The sequence below is a fragment of the Adiantum capillus-veneris genome, chromosome 9 (assembly GCF_014529385.1).
Source record: "Adiantum capillus-veneris isolate H3 chromosome 9, ASM1452938v2, whole genome shotgun sequence".
NCBI lineage: Eukaryota > Viridiplantae > Streptophyta > Polypodiopsida > Polypodiales > Pteridaceae > Adiantum > Adiantum capillus-veneris.
In genome coordinates this window covers 117356209-117374520 of record NC_140939.1, presented here as the reverse complement: position 1 = coordinate 117374520, position 18312 = coordinate 117356209, and the positions used below count along the sequence as shown (strand labels likewise).

Below are 18312 nucleotides of genomic sequence, written 5' to 3'. Positions count from 1 at the left end.
TGGAGCACTTTAGAGTTGGGAAATGATCCGGATACCCGTAGTTTTATTGTATACTCTTGGAGCGGTCAGTAGCAGTACCTTCTGCAGATGCTGGTTGTGCGACTTGTGAGTCTTCTGGTCTTCTTTCAAGTTGCCAAACCTGTAATGCAAGAAGATCTTCTCTAGTCATATTTTCTTCACGGGGTAACACATTCCATATGAGAACCACGTACTCTATAGGCATCACAGGTTTTTGACAATACATCAATTCAGCAGGCAATGTGACTTGTGACTGAACTATGTGTTGTACAGTCGACCCACAAGGCATACGGTAACAGTCTTCGCCATTCACAAACTCTACCTTTGCTAGCCTTTGCTAGCGCCTTGATGATTGGGGAATGGCCTCGTTCACTTTTCCCGTTTCCTTTGGGTTATAAGCAAACGTGAGAGAAAGTCTAATGCCCAACATATTGAAGAAATTCCTTGCTTTGTCAGCATCTAGCTCACCCCTATCTGCAGTTATCTTTCCACCACATCCATATCTACAAATCACATCTTCTAAGAGGAACCTACACATTGCTTATGTTGTTTGTCCTTAATGCACGACCTTCAACTTGATTAGACAAGTCCTCTCTTGCAAGCACTAAGTATCTCGTTTGCCATGTAATAGAATATGGCTAATAACATTGATTGTAGCGGAATTAAAGTAACAATAGTAAGCATTTTCCTTAAGAGAATCCTTAAAGCGCATAACGAGAGTACTTGATTAAAGGTAGCAAAATGAACATTATACCTAGTTAGCTTGGCATGAACAATACTTGCAAAAGAGAGGGAGAATTAGAGAAATTAACAATTGAGGACCGGATTTACTTGGAGTCGGTCCCCCCTCCAAAAGGCTTTTGTATTATAGATTCTCCCTTGAAGAGAGACTTGGTATAATACATACTGTGTTCCTTGAGACCTTGTTGATGCCATGAAGATGGTAAGCTTCATTCATGCACCAACTTGTAAAAGCACTAACTTGTCCCCAGCCTTAATCCCAAGACCTCAAACACCTTCAAAGGTGGAGAGAGCTAGCAAGGAGTGGGGGAAGGGAAGAGGAAGAAGAAGTAACATACCAGAAAGAAGTACTTTCATCACCATAGATTACTCTTGGAGCTTAGCTTAGCATAGTAATATAGATGGTAGAGAAGATGAGCATGCCATTGAAGCTTGACTCTTGGTTGGATTTGCATTCATAGCCAAGAGGTGTTTGTGTAGACTCTCTACTTCTCAAGCTTGGAGAAGGAGATGGAGTTCTTGCTCAACACAAGGAGAGAATGTGTAAGTGTGAGTGAATGAAACAATGAGACCCCTAGCATGCCTTGATCGACCCCCCTCTCTCTCCTAGCACTAGCTTGCACCCTATTGGCTCATGCCAAGCTTAGCCAATCACAGGCTTTGGTCATTTCAACCAGTAGGGATAGCATTTGGACAAGTGTCCTCCTTTCCCCCTTTGAGAGAGAGAGAGAGAGAGAGAGAGCTTAATTAATTATTTTCATTTATCTAAATTCTCATTGGACCTCCCTAAAAGCCACACCATGAGGGCAGCATGGGTAGGGTCTTGACATGTCATTAATGCGTCTTGAGTCTTAGGCTTGCCTTGGGAGAGAGTGTGTGTGTGTGTGCACGCGCGCTCTTTCATGCTCCTACCTTTAGGGCTCGCTGTCACGAGGACGTGGCAGCTGTTAACTATGTCACGAGGACGTGGCAACTGCTAACCTTAGTTGTTGGTTTCTTTTGAATGATTTTTGTTTTATTTTTGAGGCCCTCTTTTTGAAGTTGCAAATGGTCAGACATTGTATGGCCAATGTGAACGGTAGTTTCACTCACAGATGGGAAGTTGGTCAGCATTGGAATTCGTATAGTAAGAGGATGTCTAGGCTCAGTGCAAGATCATGTAGGTCTCCCCGTCGGACTTAGCAAGTTGGTGAATACTAGGAAGTGAACTCAATAAAGGCATAAAGTCAAGGTGGGATCACCAACAGAACGTATTCAACAGTTGGGCCACATTGCACTTTTGGATGCGGTCCCAATGAGGATAGACGGTCAGATGACCAATGGGAGTCCAACAGAAGCATCCCCTAAAATTTAGGAAACTGCTATTTTGGGTTACAAAATCTATTCGCGTCATTAGCTTCAGAATGACAAGGGGAACATTTTATTACTCTGCTGCAAAGTCAATTGATGCACCAATTGAGAGATTTTTAAGCAGGAAGCCCAATGTGGGGAAACTGCATGCATGAGTGCCAAGTGGCACTGTTTGGCCAATTTACCAAGTTTGGGAGAACAGAACTCGTAACTGACTTTTTGGAGCAGTTTTGGAGGCTGATAACTCTTATTTTCAACCATTTCTTTGTATTTTTGAGCTTCCCATGACTTTACCTAGGACCAAGGAGCTCATTTTCAGCATTGAAGACATCAAATGCGTGTTTATAGGGCTGTTTTACGGCGTTTTCAGTGATACACAGGTTTTGACAGCCATGGAAATCTTCCCTTTTTGCATCTATTTGTTCACAGATGCATTACAAGTCAAGGGCAAAAGAGGGGACGCTCGATTTATGCTCGGGGGATGCTTCATTGAGAACCTGTCACACAGGTTAAGAGCTATGGAGTGCTTCCTTTCCACTCTATGTACAATGTGGTGCTAGGAGTGATGCCCTGCACACTACACACTGCTCTCTCTCCCCCCTACGTGCAGTTATGTGATGCCCCACAAGAGGGCTCTTCATTTGACTGATGTACAGCTGTGTGGTTTCATGCTTTTGTGCTGAGGCAAGAGCCTCCTTGAGCAGGAACAGGGGTAGCTAACTGCTACTCCAAAGCAGGCACCGGTGAGGGTCATAACCTCACCGTACAAGTGCATTTTCAATGTTGTGTATGCGCTGTAAATTGACTGTTTTTCAGCCATACGGACGCCAGAACCATTGGGAATCGTGCCCCCACTGGCAGAGGACAGTTAGGGGACTGTTTGGGGCTGAAAACAAGGCAAAAACCAATAAATACAGCGTGCTGAATCTACTGTTTTTGGGCAGGAATCAGAAGGTTTATGCCAGTGGAAGTGAGTTCCAACAGGGGAATTGGTTTCGCGCAAGTTTCGGGGCTGTTATGCTGCCGAAATTTGGCCAAAACAGGTGGTATCTAGCTGGATACAGGTAAAGGATTCCCAGGACTCCACTTTGTAATTTACCCTCTCAAAGTATAAAGAAATACCGAAAGGGGCGCCGATTTTGGGGCCTACAGGTTGTCGACGTCTGCTCGGAGCATTCTAGCTTCCGAGCCGTGTGTGTGCTTAAGTGTTAATTCGCGTCGCAGGTTTCCTTTGCACGTTCTCTCTGTGTGTGTCTAAAGTAAAGAATTTCGGGTGAAAGTCGAAGCCTACCGCCCTACAGGCCGGTTTCAAGGTTCCATTGCCAGGATATCAATCACTTTTTCCTCAAGACGTGAACCTCGGTTGTTTTGGGTAAAGGCAGAGAGTACAGGAACGCGGAATTATACTATGGCCAACAAAGGGAAGGGCATTATGGAAGAGGGTTCCTCTTCATAGGACAAAGAGGAAATTCCATATGTTCGCGCTGCCAAAAAGTGGTCAAATTAGGACTGATTTTCTGCTGCGTATTTAGGGTTTGCAAGTATGAACCAAGATGAGATAGAAAGAGGTCTCACGGTGGTAGATTGGCCACTAGACCTCTTGCGGGAGTGATGTGGGTCTGCAAGGTGACACGCTGCTCGTCGAGTCTCTGAGGGGATTGCTTGGATTCTTTGACGCATTGGTAAATCATCTTGAAATTTGTGTACTTGGTCGTGGGTAGTACGCTACAGTGTTGTGGAATTATGCTCGTTTGCAGAGGCAAGAGCCACTTGCCGAGGTAAAAAGTTAAGGGATAGGTTGCAAGATGCTATGTGGTGAAGTTCAAGAACTATCCACCTATGGATGGAAAGTGGATGGAAGAACATGAACTGTCAGAGTTACCAAATGTATTTGCAGCTTTACCTTGAGGTCTTTGGGTTACAGCCTACTTATGCCCCAACCCAACGTGTGCAAAGGAGGGGTAATGATAGAGCTAGCACATCATATGTACATACGAATTCAGTATAATAGACGGAAATGAAAAAAGTATGAAGGTCTCATTAAGTCATTTGTATCTATGTGTTACGACCTTTCTTGCGGATACATGCAATGATAAAAGACTGCTAACAACACAAGATTATCACTGGCATGTATTTATGGTATGCAATCAAGGACGTTTGCGATTTCAAGAGGGGAGTATGTCACGAGGACGTGGCAGTTGTTAACTATGTCACGAGGACGTGGCAACTGCTAACCTTAGTTGTTGGTTTCTTTTCAATGATTTTTGTTTTATTTTTGAGGCCCTCTTTTTGAAGTTGCAAATGGTTGGACACTGTTTGGCCAATTTACCAAGTTTGGGAGAACATAACTCGTAAACTGACTTTTTGGAGCAGTTTTGGAGGCTGATAACTCTGATTTTCAGCCATTCCTCTGCATTTTTGAGCTTCCCATGACTTTACCTAGGACCAAGGAGCTCATTTTCAGCATTGGAAGGCATCAGATGCGTGTTTAGAGGGCTGTTTTACTGCGTTTTCAGCGATACGCAGGTTTTGGCAACCATGGAAATCTTCCCTTTTTGCATCTATTTGTTCACAGATGCATTACAAGTCAAGGGCAAAAGAGGGGGCGCTCGATTTATGCCCGGGGTATGCTTCATTGAGAACCTGTCACACGTTAAGAGCTATGGAGTGCTTCCTTTCCACTCTATGTATCAATGTGGTGCTAGGAGTGATGCCCTGCACACTACACACTGCTCTCTCTCCTCCCTACGTGCAGTTATGTGATGCCCCACAAGAGGGCTCTTCATTTGACTGATGTACAGCTGTGTGGTTTCATGCTTTTGTGCCAAGGTGAAACCATACGTGTTGTACGGTACGTGGACGTACGTACTGTACGTGGTCCCGTATGGGTAATTTTTTTATGTATGGCAAAATATGTGGCATTGGTAAAAAAGAATAGAAACCACAAAAATAGCTGTCAATTTCAGAGACAAAGCTATAGAATTTGTCAATTTGATGTTTTACAACTTTGATTATGTCTAAATTCTATATACAACAGCTAGAGACTCAAGAATCGCATACCTGACGTGCGATATGCGCTTGCGGGCACTGAAGTTTGAACTTGTACGATGTACCTGTTTACCTATTAGACTCGTCACTTATAGACTGCTATCATGAGTCATGACATCAAAAGAGCAAGACAATTATGAGTTAAGACAACTGGACAGTCACAAGACAATGAACAAACAGAGTCCATACTAATGTGAATGTCACAACTGACAACAGCTGTCAGGACTCAGCTACAAGTCACAAATCACAAATGTGGAGTCAATAGTCAAGATAGCTCCTAATAGAGCATACATCAAATGAAAATAACTAGTTGGCTGCTGCCAACTAAAATGTCAAGCAAATGGTGACCTCAAAACTCATCATCAGAGGCAGAGGATGAGGAAACTGAAGAAGGCATGTCTCCATCAGTCAAGACATTGCCCTCCTCATCATACTCTGGCTCTACCATTGCAGGGCAAGGTGCCTGCAAGTCTGGATCAAAATCCTCCTCCTCCTCCTGAGTGTGAATGAAAGGAACTGCCTCATTCGCACGTCGCCGAGGTGTACGAATAGGCAATTTCCCCTTGCGAATCATCTGCCGCGCCGTGCAATCCCTGGACCTGCAGCTCTCTCACGGAATGGAATACTATAAGCACGTGCGCGTGATCTAGTCACACGCCTATCCACACTCTCCAACTCCTTGTGAAGCATGCGAAGAATATCCTCCTGCTCGTTCCGAATCTGCTGATCCAACGTCTCTGTAGTCGGATCATCCATCAGCTTCACTTTTGTAGGGTCAACCTATTCAACATTCAAACTTCAAAGTATAAACAACTGTGACCATTGACTTGTATACAACATTATACATACTAATACTACATTGAGCAATGAGAACAAAGCTCAACAAACCTGCTTGAGTGTCCCCAAAGCATGGTAGGAACGTACAAGCTTCATGTTGGCCCTACAATATACTAGCTTCTCTAGCTGTGAAGTGCTAAGCCGATTGCGGATTTTCGTATGAATCAAGGAGTAGGCACTCCAATTGCGCTCACAAGCGCCTGCTGAGCAATCCTACAATGGCAAGTGCAATGGTAGCATCAATACCATCAAACTTGAAGTCAGTCACCAGTGACCTCTGTGTGTCAAAATCATACCTGTGAGAGCAAGCGTAGAGCAATAGTAGTGAGATGTGAAAGGCCCTATCTACCATAGTTTTGCCACCTTGTGAGAAGAAGCTTGGTGGCCTCTAGACGTAGCGCCATTGCTCGTGTGAATGACGGCCCCAAGTTATTCATGAAACTGCTCATCTCCGCATCTATCTGCAACTGCTCCTCAATGCTAAACATGCGGTTGATGTACTCGTCCTTCAAGGCCAAGAGACTACTCTCATGAAACAACTCTGGGATCTTGTAGAAAGGATAGAGTATTGCAGCCATCCCATGAATGGGACGACTCATAAACTCCCATCGACTCTCTACAAGAGCTAGGACATCATCTTGACTGCAAAAAACCCAAGCAAACATGTGTCAGGACTCAGGAAATTACAAGTAGAGATTATGAGTATAATGTATTTAAGCATTAAGCTCAGCTTACCGATCTTGTGACAAGGATTGGCAAGCCATGATATGCCCCTTCATTTGCATGAAGAGGTGATAAACCAAACCCAATGTGGATCCCTCCATGTCGGTGACCCGCAGCAACACGTAGATGGGCTGCAAAGCCACTGTCAAACTCTGCACTTCAGTCCACAATGCATCATCTAGCACCCGTCTTTGAATGGCTTTGCATTTCTCATTTTGTGAGTCATGCATCTCTCTCCACTTTGAGTCCACAACAGTTTGGAGAAGTGGATCCCTCAGCTTCAAGAGTCTCTGCAAAAGTATGTACATGTATGCAAATTTGGTCTTGGATGGCCGCATCATGTCAAGAGCACTGTGGCTGCGAAATATGGCTAAAGCCTGATGCTTCTTTCGGAAAAATGTAGTAATCCGAGTAGCATCAATCACTGCGGGCTGCACCCAAGGTAGTTTCCCTATATCCTCCATGAGCAAATCTAGACAATGGGTTGCACAAGGAGTCCAAACAATACCTGGAAACTCAGCCGACACCATTTTCCCCATTGCTACACACTTGGATGCATTGTCTGTAACCACCTGTACCACATTATCTCTACCCACATCCTCAATGGCTTTCTTGATATGCTTGTAAATGAACTCTGCTGTAATCTTCTCTCTTGCTTTCCCTGCATCCACAGCGCATAAGAAATAGGTACCAAGGCAAGAGGAGACAAGAATGTTGATGATATGGCTCTGCGTATGTCACTCCAGCCATCGGAAATAATAGTGCAACCAAATTGCTGCCAACCTGCCTTTACTGGGACCAATGCCTTGTCTGTCAAGGCTTTCTGCTCGTCAAGCATAGTGGTGCGCATCTTCTTGTACTCAAGTCCTGACCAAGAATCTGTCGCACCAACCTGTGCAATGGCTCTAACCAGCCTCTTCCTGTCACAAAGTGATGACGTGGCGGACAGCAAAAACCCTAATTTCTGCCAAAAACCCTAATTTCCGGAAATCGCGGAGGCTGGAAAAAAAAAAATTTGAAAAATGATGAGCGACGCGAATTAGAGAGAACTGATGCTTTTTTATTTTAAAAGCTTTTGGGGCTCTGCTTTTGGGCATCCCTTGTAACCTTTAAATTAGTGGTGAGGGCCTCACTTCTCAGAGCATCTGGACGCAGAGTCTGAGAGTGAAACCCTAACCGCTCTCTTGTACTTTGATGATTGATTAATACAAAAAGAAATATTGAAAGGGGCGCCAGTCTTTGGGGCCAATATCTCTAGGCACGAAACTCCGCCGGGCCAGTGCAAATCTATTGTGATTTGTGAATTGTTTTGAAGTGGTTATTTGGTGCTGTCGCGGTTGATTCTTGACTTGGAGTATCCAAGTCTGTTACAGTGGTATTAGAGCACGGCCGATTTCTCTTCTACGCGAAATCCGATCCCCGAATTTTTTTTTCCGCGGCACCTATGGCTTCAGGCAATGATCAGTCGACTCCCTCTGCATCTGGAGATGCAGGCTGGGATCACAACGAAGATTCAGACAGAGAGTATGGCCCGCCTCGGCCTACTCAGGCGGAGCAAAGAGAGATGGAGCGTCGTCGATTGATTGGCGATGCAACAAAGATGATGCTCAATTTTGCCAAGGACCCGAAGATGGCAAAATATGTGACCCAGACCTCTTTGGAAGAGGTACAGATGGAGTGGCAGAGAACCACAACACCACTCCTGAAACCCGCTCTCAAGAAACCTTCTGCCTCCAAGAAAATATACGGAGAAGGAACTGGAGAACGTGGTTGATGCACGGATTGCTCAGCTTTTTGACGCACAAAAGAAAGCCAAAAAGTACGACAAAAAGCAAAAGAAAAGCACTGACTTTCCAGGGTTATTTGGGTCGTCAGTCGACTTTTGACAAGGCAAAGAAACAGAAGAAGCGTGTTCGATTTGAAGGAGTACCCATTTCTTCTTCTTCTTCTTCTTCTTCTTCTTCTTCTGACAGTTCTTCTAGCTCTTCAGATTCGAGCGAAGAAGACAAAAAAGGTAAAAAAGCGAAGCAAGAAACAATGCTTCGGAAAGGGCAAGAAAAAGGCAAAGAAGGCTACATCTCGCCCAGAGACTGACAGTTCTACTGAGGACTCGTCTACAAACAGCTCAGATTCCGATGACGGAAAGTTTTATGCGAACAAGAAGAATTTTTACAAAGCCAACCAGTATGACTTTCTCGAAGATAAAAGCAAGAAAGTCCGAGAGTTTAAGGAAGGTGGCCACACGATCAAGTTTGATACTTTTCAGAATACTCAGATGCTTCGAAGGCTTTGTCTTTTATACAGCAGTTTGACATCGCTTTCGCGGGAGGACACTATTCAGAGCACTCCAAGATTCGGAGAGCTGCCTCTTATTTTAAGGGGAATGCTCGCACTTGGTGGTCCACGCTTCTATTAAACAAGACTGCGCCAGTTAAATGGCTGAAATTTGAAAAGCTTTTTATTTCTTCTTGGTTGGCGCAAGAATATGAACGAGATATACGAGCTGCTTGGAACCATCTTGGGATGACCAAGAAAGATACAATCGATGCTTATTGTGAAAGATTCTGGAGCTCTTTTCTACCCGCCTCTTCATTCAAGAAGATCTCGTTCAAATACCACTATAACAAACTTGGACACTCCAAGTCAAGAATCAACCGCGACAGCACCAAATAACCACTTCAAAACAATTCACAGATCACAATAGATTTGCACTGGCCCGGCGGAGTTCCGTGCCTAGAGATATTGGCCCCAAAGACTGGTGTCCCTTTCGGTATTTCTTTTTATATTAATCAGTTCAAAGTACAAGAGAGTGGGTCGAGATTCACTCTCAGACTCTGCGTCCAGATGCTCTGAGAAGTGAGGCCCTCACCACTAATTTAAAGGTTACAAGGGATGCCCAAAAGCAGAGACCCAAAAGCAGAGACCCAAAAGCTTCAAATCAAAAGCAATTGCTCTCTCTCTCTCACAGAGAGTCAAAACATGAAAGCAAAAGCATTCTCTCTCTCTTTCTCATTAAGTAGAGAAAAAGCGAAATTTGCGTCCCTCATCATTTTCCCCAAAAAAAAAAAAATGATAATAATAATAATAATAATAATAGCCTCCGCGATTTCCGAAAATCAGGGTTTCTGGCAAAAATTAGCGTTTGCAAAGAAATTAGAGTTTCTGGCAGAAATTAGGGTTTCTGCTGTCCGCCACGTCATCACTTTGTGACATACCCCCCTCTTGAAAGCATTGTAATCGACCGCGATTACGCCTGCAAAACCAACAAAAGCTTCAAGAGGGGGGTATGTCACAAAGTGATGACGTGGCGGACAGCAGAAACCCTAATTTCTGCCAGAAACCCTAAAATTACAACAAACCCTAATTTCTGCCAAAAACCCTAATTTCCGGAAATCGCAGGGACTGGAAAAAAAAAATTTGGAAAATGATGAGCGACGCGAATTTTGCTTTTTTTTTTAATTAAAAAAAAAAGAAAAGACTCTCTAAGAGAAAGAGAGAGAACTGATGCTTTTTATTTTAAAAGCTTTTGGGGCTCTGCTTTTGGGCATCCCTTGTAACCTTTAAATTAGTGGTGAGGGCCTCACTTCTCAGAGCATCTGGACGCAGAGTTTGAGAGTGAAACCCTAACCGCTCTCTTGTACTTTGATGATTGATTAATACAAAAAGAAATACCGAAAGGGGCGCCAGTCTTTGGGGCCAATATCTCTAGGCACGGAACTCCGCCAGGCCAGTGCAAATCTATTGTGATTTGTGAATTGTTTTGAAGTGGTTATTTGGTGTTGTCGCGGTTGATTCTTGACTTGGAGTGTCCAAGTCTGTTACACTTCCACTAATCAGTTCTCAAGACATTGAAGCTAATGTTGCACTCGATTAGAGTGCGCGTAATCTCCATCTCAGCCACTCTCTACCGCTCCTTTACCCAAGATTGGGAATTCATCCGTGAAGGCAAAGTAGTCTGCCTCGACGCATCAACATCACTGTCCTCTTCATCCTCGTCTATTTCGATGATCCGTGCTCTCTTTCTATTACCAGATGGCTGTCCCATAGGTGTGGACTGAGACTCAAAAATGTCATCTCCCTGTACACCGAACTCTCCAAGAAGAGCATCTTGCAGCGCATCCTGTGTCTGCTGAGTCCCTTTAACAGAGTCTGTTGCCAACTCTTCTGGAAAGTTCTCAGCAATTAGCTTATCTTTCACAGCTTTGGGCACTTTCTTGCACGCACTACAGTTATTTGTTCACTTAATCCCTGTCAAATGCCTCACAACACGTGTGATTGTACTTGTGAGAGAGAAACCACAATACTTGCATGACCATTCGCAACAACCGGAACCCTTTTGGGTTGGAGTGTTCCTTCCAATAGGGATTGGTCGGCTTCAGCATTCTTGCTCCTGTTGCAAGATTCAAGAGCATTGAGCAAGAATCACGCGAACAAAAAGTGTGTGTGAGAGAGAGAGAGAGACGGAGGGAAACGCGAGAGGGAAGCTCAGACGAACGTGGGGTAGAGAGCAACACACACCAGAGAGGGAAAGAGGCACTTACCTTCCCTGTGTAAGCCACTATAGTGCTTTTTCTCTCTCTCTCTCTAAGAGTTTCTCTGTTCTCTGGTTCATACAGTAAGTCTCTGGTTTCTTAAAATTTAGGCTTTGGAATTCGGGCCTAAGGTAGGCAAATTTAGGCCACGCATGAACATATGGGCCCCAAGCGAAGACAACCAGCTGAAAAAATCCGAAAAAAAATAAAAATAAAAAATGATGCACGTACGGTACGATCTGGACGTACACAGTACGTTGTGTATGGAATGTCCATACGGATCCGTACTGTACGTACGTATTGGTCCAACCTTGTTTTGTGCTGAGGCAAGAGCCTCCTTGAGCAGGAACAGGGGTAGCTAACTGCTACTCCAAAGCAGGCACCGGTGAGGGTCATAACCTCACCGTACAGGTGCGTTTTCAGCGCTATGCATGCGCTGTAAATTGACTGTTTTTCAGCCATACGGACGCCAGAACCATTGGGAATCGTGCCCCCACTGGTAGAGGACAGTTAGGGGACTGTTTGGGGCTGAAAACAAGGCAAAAACCAATAAATACAGCGTGCTGAATTTACTATTTTTGGGTAGGAATCAGAAGGTTTATGCCAGTGGAAGTGAGTTCCAACAGGGGAATTGGTTTCGCGCAAGTTTCGGGGCTGTTATGCTGCCGAAATTTGGCCAAAACAGGTGGTATCTAGCTGGATACAGGTAAAGGATTCCCGGGACTCCACTTTGTAATTTACCCTCTCAAAGTATAAAGCAATACCGAAAGGGGCGCCGATTTTGGGGCCTACAGGTTGTCGACGTCTGCTCGGAGCATTCTAGCTTCCGAGCCGTGTGTGTGCTTAAGTGTTAATTCGCGTCGCAGGTTTCTTTTGCACGTTCTCTTTGTGTGTGTCTAAAGTAAAGAATTTCGGGTGAAAGTCAAAGCCTACTGCCCTACAAGCCGGTCTCATCACCCCCTCCTTTGTAGAACACATCTTTGACTTGAACACCTCAAGCACCTTGATCATCAAGCATGACAAGCACCTTGGTCATGAAGCACGACAAGCACCTCAAGCACCTTAGTCAGCTTAAGCACGACAAGCACCTTGGTCATGAAGCACGACAAGCACCTCAAGCACCTTAGTCAGCTTAAGCACGACAAGAACCTCAAGCACCTTAGTCAGCTCAAGCACGACAAGCACCTCAAGCACAAGCCTAGCTTGCCTAAGGACTTTTAACACTAACCTTTGGAGGTCTTTAATGAAGCTAACCCTAAGGTCTTTTAAGCTCCATTACCTGCTCATTGCTCTTTGGTAGACCATCTCCCTTTTGGCCCTTCATAAGATGTAGCCTTCTCTCCCTTTGGTCCCGTGCTGAGATAGGTCTAAAAGCACATATCTATATTCTTACCCTTGTTTCCATTCATTTTCCCACATTAAATGATAAGTTCAATATGAGAAAATCATTTGGGATAGGTAGATATTAGATTTTATGGCATGTCAAATTCCCAAAGGCATTGTGACCAAATCCACCACCCACTTGTAATGCATGACCAATGGATTAGTAGGATGTAATCCATCTCAATGACGTACATTTGAGTACATTTGACATGTCACACAAGACTCCACGAACAAAGATACCTCCTTATACATGCCTTTCCACCAATACCTCTCCTTGACCTTAGCAAAAGTAGCCCATACACCACCATGTCCTGCCCATAGACTTTAATGAAACTCCTTGATGAGCTTTTGTTGAGTGTCCCTATCACAAATAACCTTCAATGGTATCCCATTCCTCTGTTTGGGATGCTTCCACAAGTAACCAGATTGCTAACTCCTGCTTCTTGGTCCGACTTCCTTGCCAAGAGCGAAGAGGGGGAGTTTGAGAATCGCTCTCCCAGGGACGGGTGTTAGGAAGTGAGGGCTGTTTTGTGATTGTGCCCAGCCACTGTGAGGTAGGTTTCTCATAACGGGTTGTGTTTAGCCATGTTTAGCCTTGGGTTTTGGTTAAGTTCCATGGCCATTAGGCTCCCACAGGCTAGGGGCATTTTTCCCCATTATTTTTCCATGTGCCCTCCTTGGGCATTTTGTGCCTCTTTCCACTCCTACCCTATTTATCCCCATTTATTCCTAGTCGTGAGGGTTGGCTTACAGGCTGGCCAACATGGTTATTGTTGGGTATATATGTGTGGGCATGGCACTAGGAGATAGCAGTTGTGTGCAGGCACTCAAGAGCACAAGGCGCCCCTAAGGAGCACCCTAGCAGGGGCAGCGGGCAGAGGGTGCATGCAGCCCTAGCGTTTTTCCCTTTCAACCTAGAGTTTTTCTCCCCCAGCCAGAGGACAGCACTCAGCCCTAGCATTTTTGGTGGGAAGGGACAGCAGAGCTCAAGGATCATCTCCTTGGTGCGACCCCTTCTCAGGGCCGCCTCTCATAGGCCCTTGTGACCCCATAGTGATCGGTTTCTTCGACCGAGATCTAGATCCACATCTAGATCTAGCCAAGAGGAGAGGAACCAGATCTATGCTCTCAAAGCATGTTGGAAGAGATGTCCATGACGAGACCGTGTCAGTGGTCTCGAGTGCAGGTGCAGTTTGCAGTGTTAGTAGCAGTCGCAATTGTGTGTACCTTGGGTCTATCTATTGGGCATGTCAGTTCTATGTCGAACTACCCTTGGTCACTTGTATGAGCAAATTGTTATCAGCATGGACTCTCTCTCTCTCTCTCTCTCTCTCTCTCTCTCTCTCTCTCTCTCTCTCTCTCTCTCTCTCTCTCTCTCTCTCTCTCAAACGAACGAGGAGAGAGGATCTCCCGGCTACACATACCGCCTACAGATACGCGTCAGACGAACCACTCGACCATAGCCACCATCCGGCAGCTCCCCCGTGCTAGGGCCAGCGTCCGAGGACGTAGGCGTGCACCTGTAAGACCGAGCGTCCCATACCACCCGGCCTCACCTCCTCGAGGTGACCTGGCGGAATCCTAGCCTCGCGAGCTAACCACTAGCACTCTGCCAGTGGGGGTCGAAAACTGCAAATGAGGCCTTGGCCTCCCTTTTATAATAATGACCAGCCACACTGGCCGTGTTCACACTACGTCCGCCCCGACACTGGACGCCCATCCCGACGGCATCTGGGCTAGATCCCCTCTCCTATGAGCGGGACATACTTCCCCCCTTAAGAACCATTGATGTCCTCATCAATGAAGTGGGGATATTGAGCGTTCAAGGCTCTAACAGGTTCCCAAGTAGCAAACCTTTCAAATTGACCCTTCCATTTAATTAAGTACTCGTCATAAACCTTTTGACGTGAATGACGGGTACGATGATCTAAAACTGCTTATGGTTCTCGAGGAATATGCTCAGTTTGCATATCTTGCCATACATTTTCCTCGATAGGCACAACAACGTCTTTCACTTTAAGGCGGCTGACATGAAACACTAGATGTACACTGACATCCGAAGGAAGAGCCAGTTTGTAGACAACTTGGCCAATTTTCTTTGTGATCAAGAACAGACCACAATATCTAGCAAACCACAATATCTAGCTGAAAGCTTATAATGCTTTCCTGTTCGCTAGTCTTGGAATCCTTGGGTATCTTCAGATAGACCCATTGTCCCACATCTAGAGTCCTTGGAGATCTCTTTTGATTAGCATAAGTAGTGACTCGATCACGAGCCGTTCTTATACTATCCTTAGCCAATTCGAGCATTTCCTGCATGTCATACAGGAAATCACAAGCTTGGCGTTCCTTGACTTTCTCTAAGCCAATAGCAATTGGGGATTTAGGCTCAAATCCATACATCAGCATGAACTGGCTAAATCCAGTAGCAGAATGCTTGCTACTGTTATAGGCAAATTCTAATTGTGGAAGATACCTTTCCCAATCAGACTGCCTGTGAGAGACATAGGCTCTCAACATGTCCTCTAACGTTTGATTCATCCTCTCAGTTTGTCCGTCGGACTCAAGATGGTCGAAAGACGCCATACTCAACTTCGTCTGAAGATGAGCAAACACATCTCGCCAAAATCGGCCAGTGAACTTAGTATCTCGATCATTGACGATATCCTCTGGCAGACCATACAGCTTATAAAGCTGATCGACAAATAAAACCGCAAACTCGTGGCTTTTTACTGTCGACTTCGTTGGTATAAACTTTGCCATTTTTGTGAGTCTATCAACCACAACCCAAATAGCGTCATTGCCCCGACTAGTATTTGGCAAACCAACGATGAAGTCCATGGAAATACTCTGCCACTTGGCATCTGGGATTTCCAATGGATGTAGCAGGCCAGCTTTTCTAACGCGCTCTGCCTTATTGACCTGACACTGAGCGCATCTCTTGACATAGCTCTCTATGTAAGAGCGCATCCTTGGCCAATAGAAATATCGCTTGACCAAAGCCAAAGTTCTCTGGATGCCTCGGTGCCTAGCGCTAGGAACATCATGGCATTCGCACAAAATCCTTTGTCGAATCTCATCGATTTCCGGCACGCAGACTTTACCATTTCTGAACCATAGTCCACCTCTAATGGAATATTGTCAATGTCTCGTCTCTCCGGCACGACTCACTTGGGTCTCCAGATCACCCAAGCCTGTATGCGAGTCATGCCCCGCTTCGACCTCGTTCCATATCTTGCCAAAATGGCCATTGGAACGGCATAGCCCTCAAAGAGAGAGATAGAAATGCGTCGAGATTTCAACCATAGACAAGGCCTTAACCTCAGGAATCCTGCTGAGCGCGTCGGCAACCTGATTGTTGAATCCTTTTCTATAACGGATCTCAAAGTCAAACTCTTGCATAAGCTCGACCCATCTAGCCTTCCGGCCTCTGAGATCACCCTGATCACAGATACAACGCAGGGAGTGGTGATATGTCCATGCAACAAATGTAGAGCCATACAAGTAGTGCCGCAATTTCCTTAGAGCGTGGACTACGGCGTAAAGCTCCTTCTCATACGTTGGATAACGCATCTCAGCGTTAGAAAGCTTCTTACTTTCAAACAATTCGCGCTGACAGACTGTATGGACGGCTAGAATTTGTGTTGACATGCTGATGTGGCAGCAGTATGGATTTTCGCGTTTTGCACTAACATGTGCTGACGTGGCAGGTTGTACGGATTTACAGAAAATACGCTCATAACTTTTAGGCCAGTAGCTTTTGAGTTTATTGCTTTTGAACAAATTGCTTTTTGGGACTCTGCTTTTGGGCATCCCTTCTAAGAATAAAAGAACCCTTGGGGAGCCCTCACTCTTCAGAGAGCAGAGGACTCGGGAGTTGGCTTTGCTCAAAGATTTATACAAAAAGAATACCAAGAGGGGCGCCAAACTACGCCGGGCCGTGTTGACTCAATTGAACTATGATTTGTTTGTTAAGTGTTTCAAGTGAATCTCTCTATCGTGTTGCGACACATTCTAGACTTAGGGTGCCCAAGTTTGTTACAACCAAACTCTTTCTCGACATGTTGAAGTCCAACATCCATTTTGAAGAGGTGTTGGGGATTGCGTTGTTTTGTGTTTTTTGTTTGAATGGCTATTTTAATCAGGCATTTACGCAAGCTATGATTATTGTTCTAGCGTTTGTCCTCTCTCTCTCTCTCTCTCTTTGTAAATGTCACCAAATTTTGTGAATATGTGATCGTCTCATCTCTCCACCCACCTCCTCGGTCTTTATCTTAACTAGGATAGGTAAAAAGGAATGGCACAATACTTGAGCATCTCTCACATGCCAATTATGTCATGTCCACAAGGAAAGATGTCATAAGAGTGTCGAAGGTTCCTATTTAGATTGTAGATCACACAAGGCTTTGACCTACACACTTTCTTCAAGTAAGCCATCCTAATTTCTAAAGAATTCTTTAATTAATTTCTTAAGTGAACCTACCAAGCAAGGGTTCCCATGTAAGTGTAAAAATTAACGATTTACAGTACAAAGGATAGAAACCCACAACAAACTTTCCAAGGTAGATGTGCTTCAATTTTTACCCTAGATTCTTCAAATAAAAACGCATATACAACCTTTTAAAATTATTATCACCGTCATAAGTTCAAGAGAAAACGCTACACATGGACTGAGAATTCAGTTGAGACATACCTCAGCCGCTTCCAACAAATGGCCCTCTTCTCGGTACAATATTCCGCAGTGCGTAAGAGCACAGGCATTCTTGGGATCAAGTGTCAAGGCTCCAGAGAAACTTTCGAAGGCCTGCCTGGAGAAGCCCTGCATTTGAAGGCAAATACCCTTGCCAACACGAGCCTCCACACTACGGGGATCAACCTCCAGGATGCTCTCATAAAGGGTAAGGGCATCAGAAAATTTGTTGCGTGATCTGAGAATCTCAGCATAAGAGAGGCCATCTTTGCCGCCCAGCTTGTGGGCTGGCGGAGATATAGTGCCATTGGTGTTGATGGCTATGGAGGGAGAGCTCCTACGTTTCAGCCTCTGTGTGTCTACGCCCGCTGCGGAGCTGCTAGCCCCCTCCCTCTCCCTCTCGCGGCTTATGTGCGACTCTGGCCACGCCATGACGGGCCCCTCGCTGCTGCCCTTCATCGTCTCTCACTTGTTGTTCTTAGAGAGAGAGAGAGAGAGAGAGAGAGGGGAATTACAAAAGTTACTTCTCTTGATTTAAGTGACGCATATGACACAAGCCTTTATTGGAAAAAAATGAATTTATAACTCCTTTAGATTCTTAATTACCAGAATGGTTTTTTAAGAGAAGTTGACCTTTGAATTGGCAGAAGATGGAAAAAGAAATAGTACCCTCAGGTAGGGAGAAGTTAAACCGTAGCTATAGGTCCTATAAAATCTACTAACATAATATGGCGGAAGGGCTCCCCTTTACGCGTGTCGCAATCTGCGACCTCAAGGCTAAAGTCCAAAATGAAAAAAAGCCCAGTTGCACGCAATAAAGAGGGAGAGAGGGGAGAGAGAGAGAGGCCGCCGAAGGCACCTGGCCGTACTAGTATACAAAACATCTTTCATCTTGAATCTTACACCAAAATAAACATTGGGAATCTTTGTCCTCCATTGAGACCACTTACAGAGTTTCTACATTGTAGATATTGGTTGTGAGGAGTTTGA

General features: G+C 45.0%; 1 protein-coding gene across 1 annotated transcript in view; it reads right to left on the bottom strand.

The window, feature by feature from the left end:
• The window catches only part of SPY (Tetratricopeptide repeat (TPR)-like superfamily protein), a 104257-nt gene extending 86438 nt beyond the window's left edge, over positions 1-17819 (bottom strand). The window contains exon 1 of the mRNA XM_086520006.1: positions 17326-17819. Coding sequence (XP_086376132.1) covers positions 17326-17781 — 456 coding nt within the window. The 5' untranslated portion in view covers positions 17782-17819. The remainder of the gene's footprint in view (positions 1-17325) is intronic.
• Positions 17820-18312: the final 493 nt, after the last annotated feature.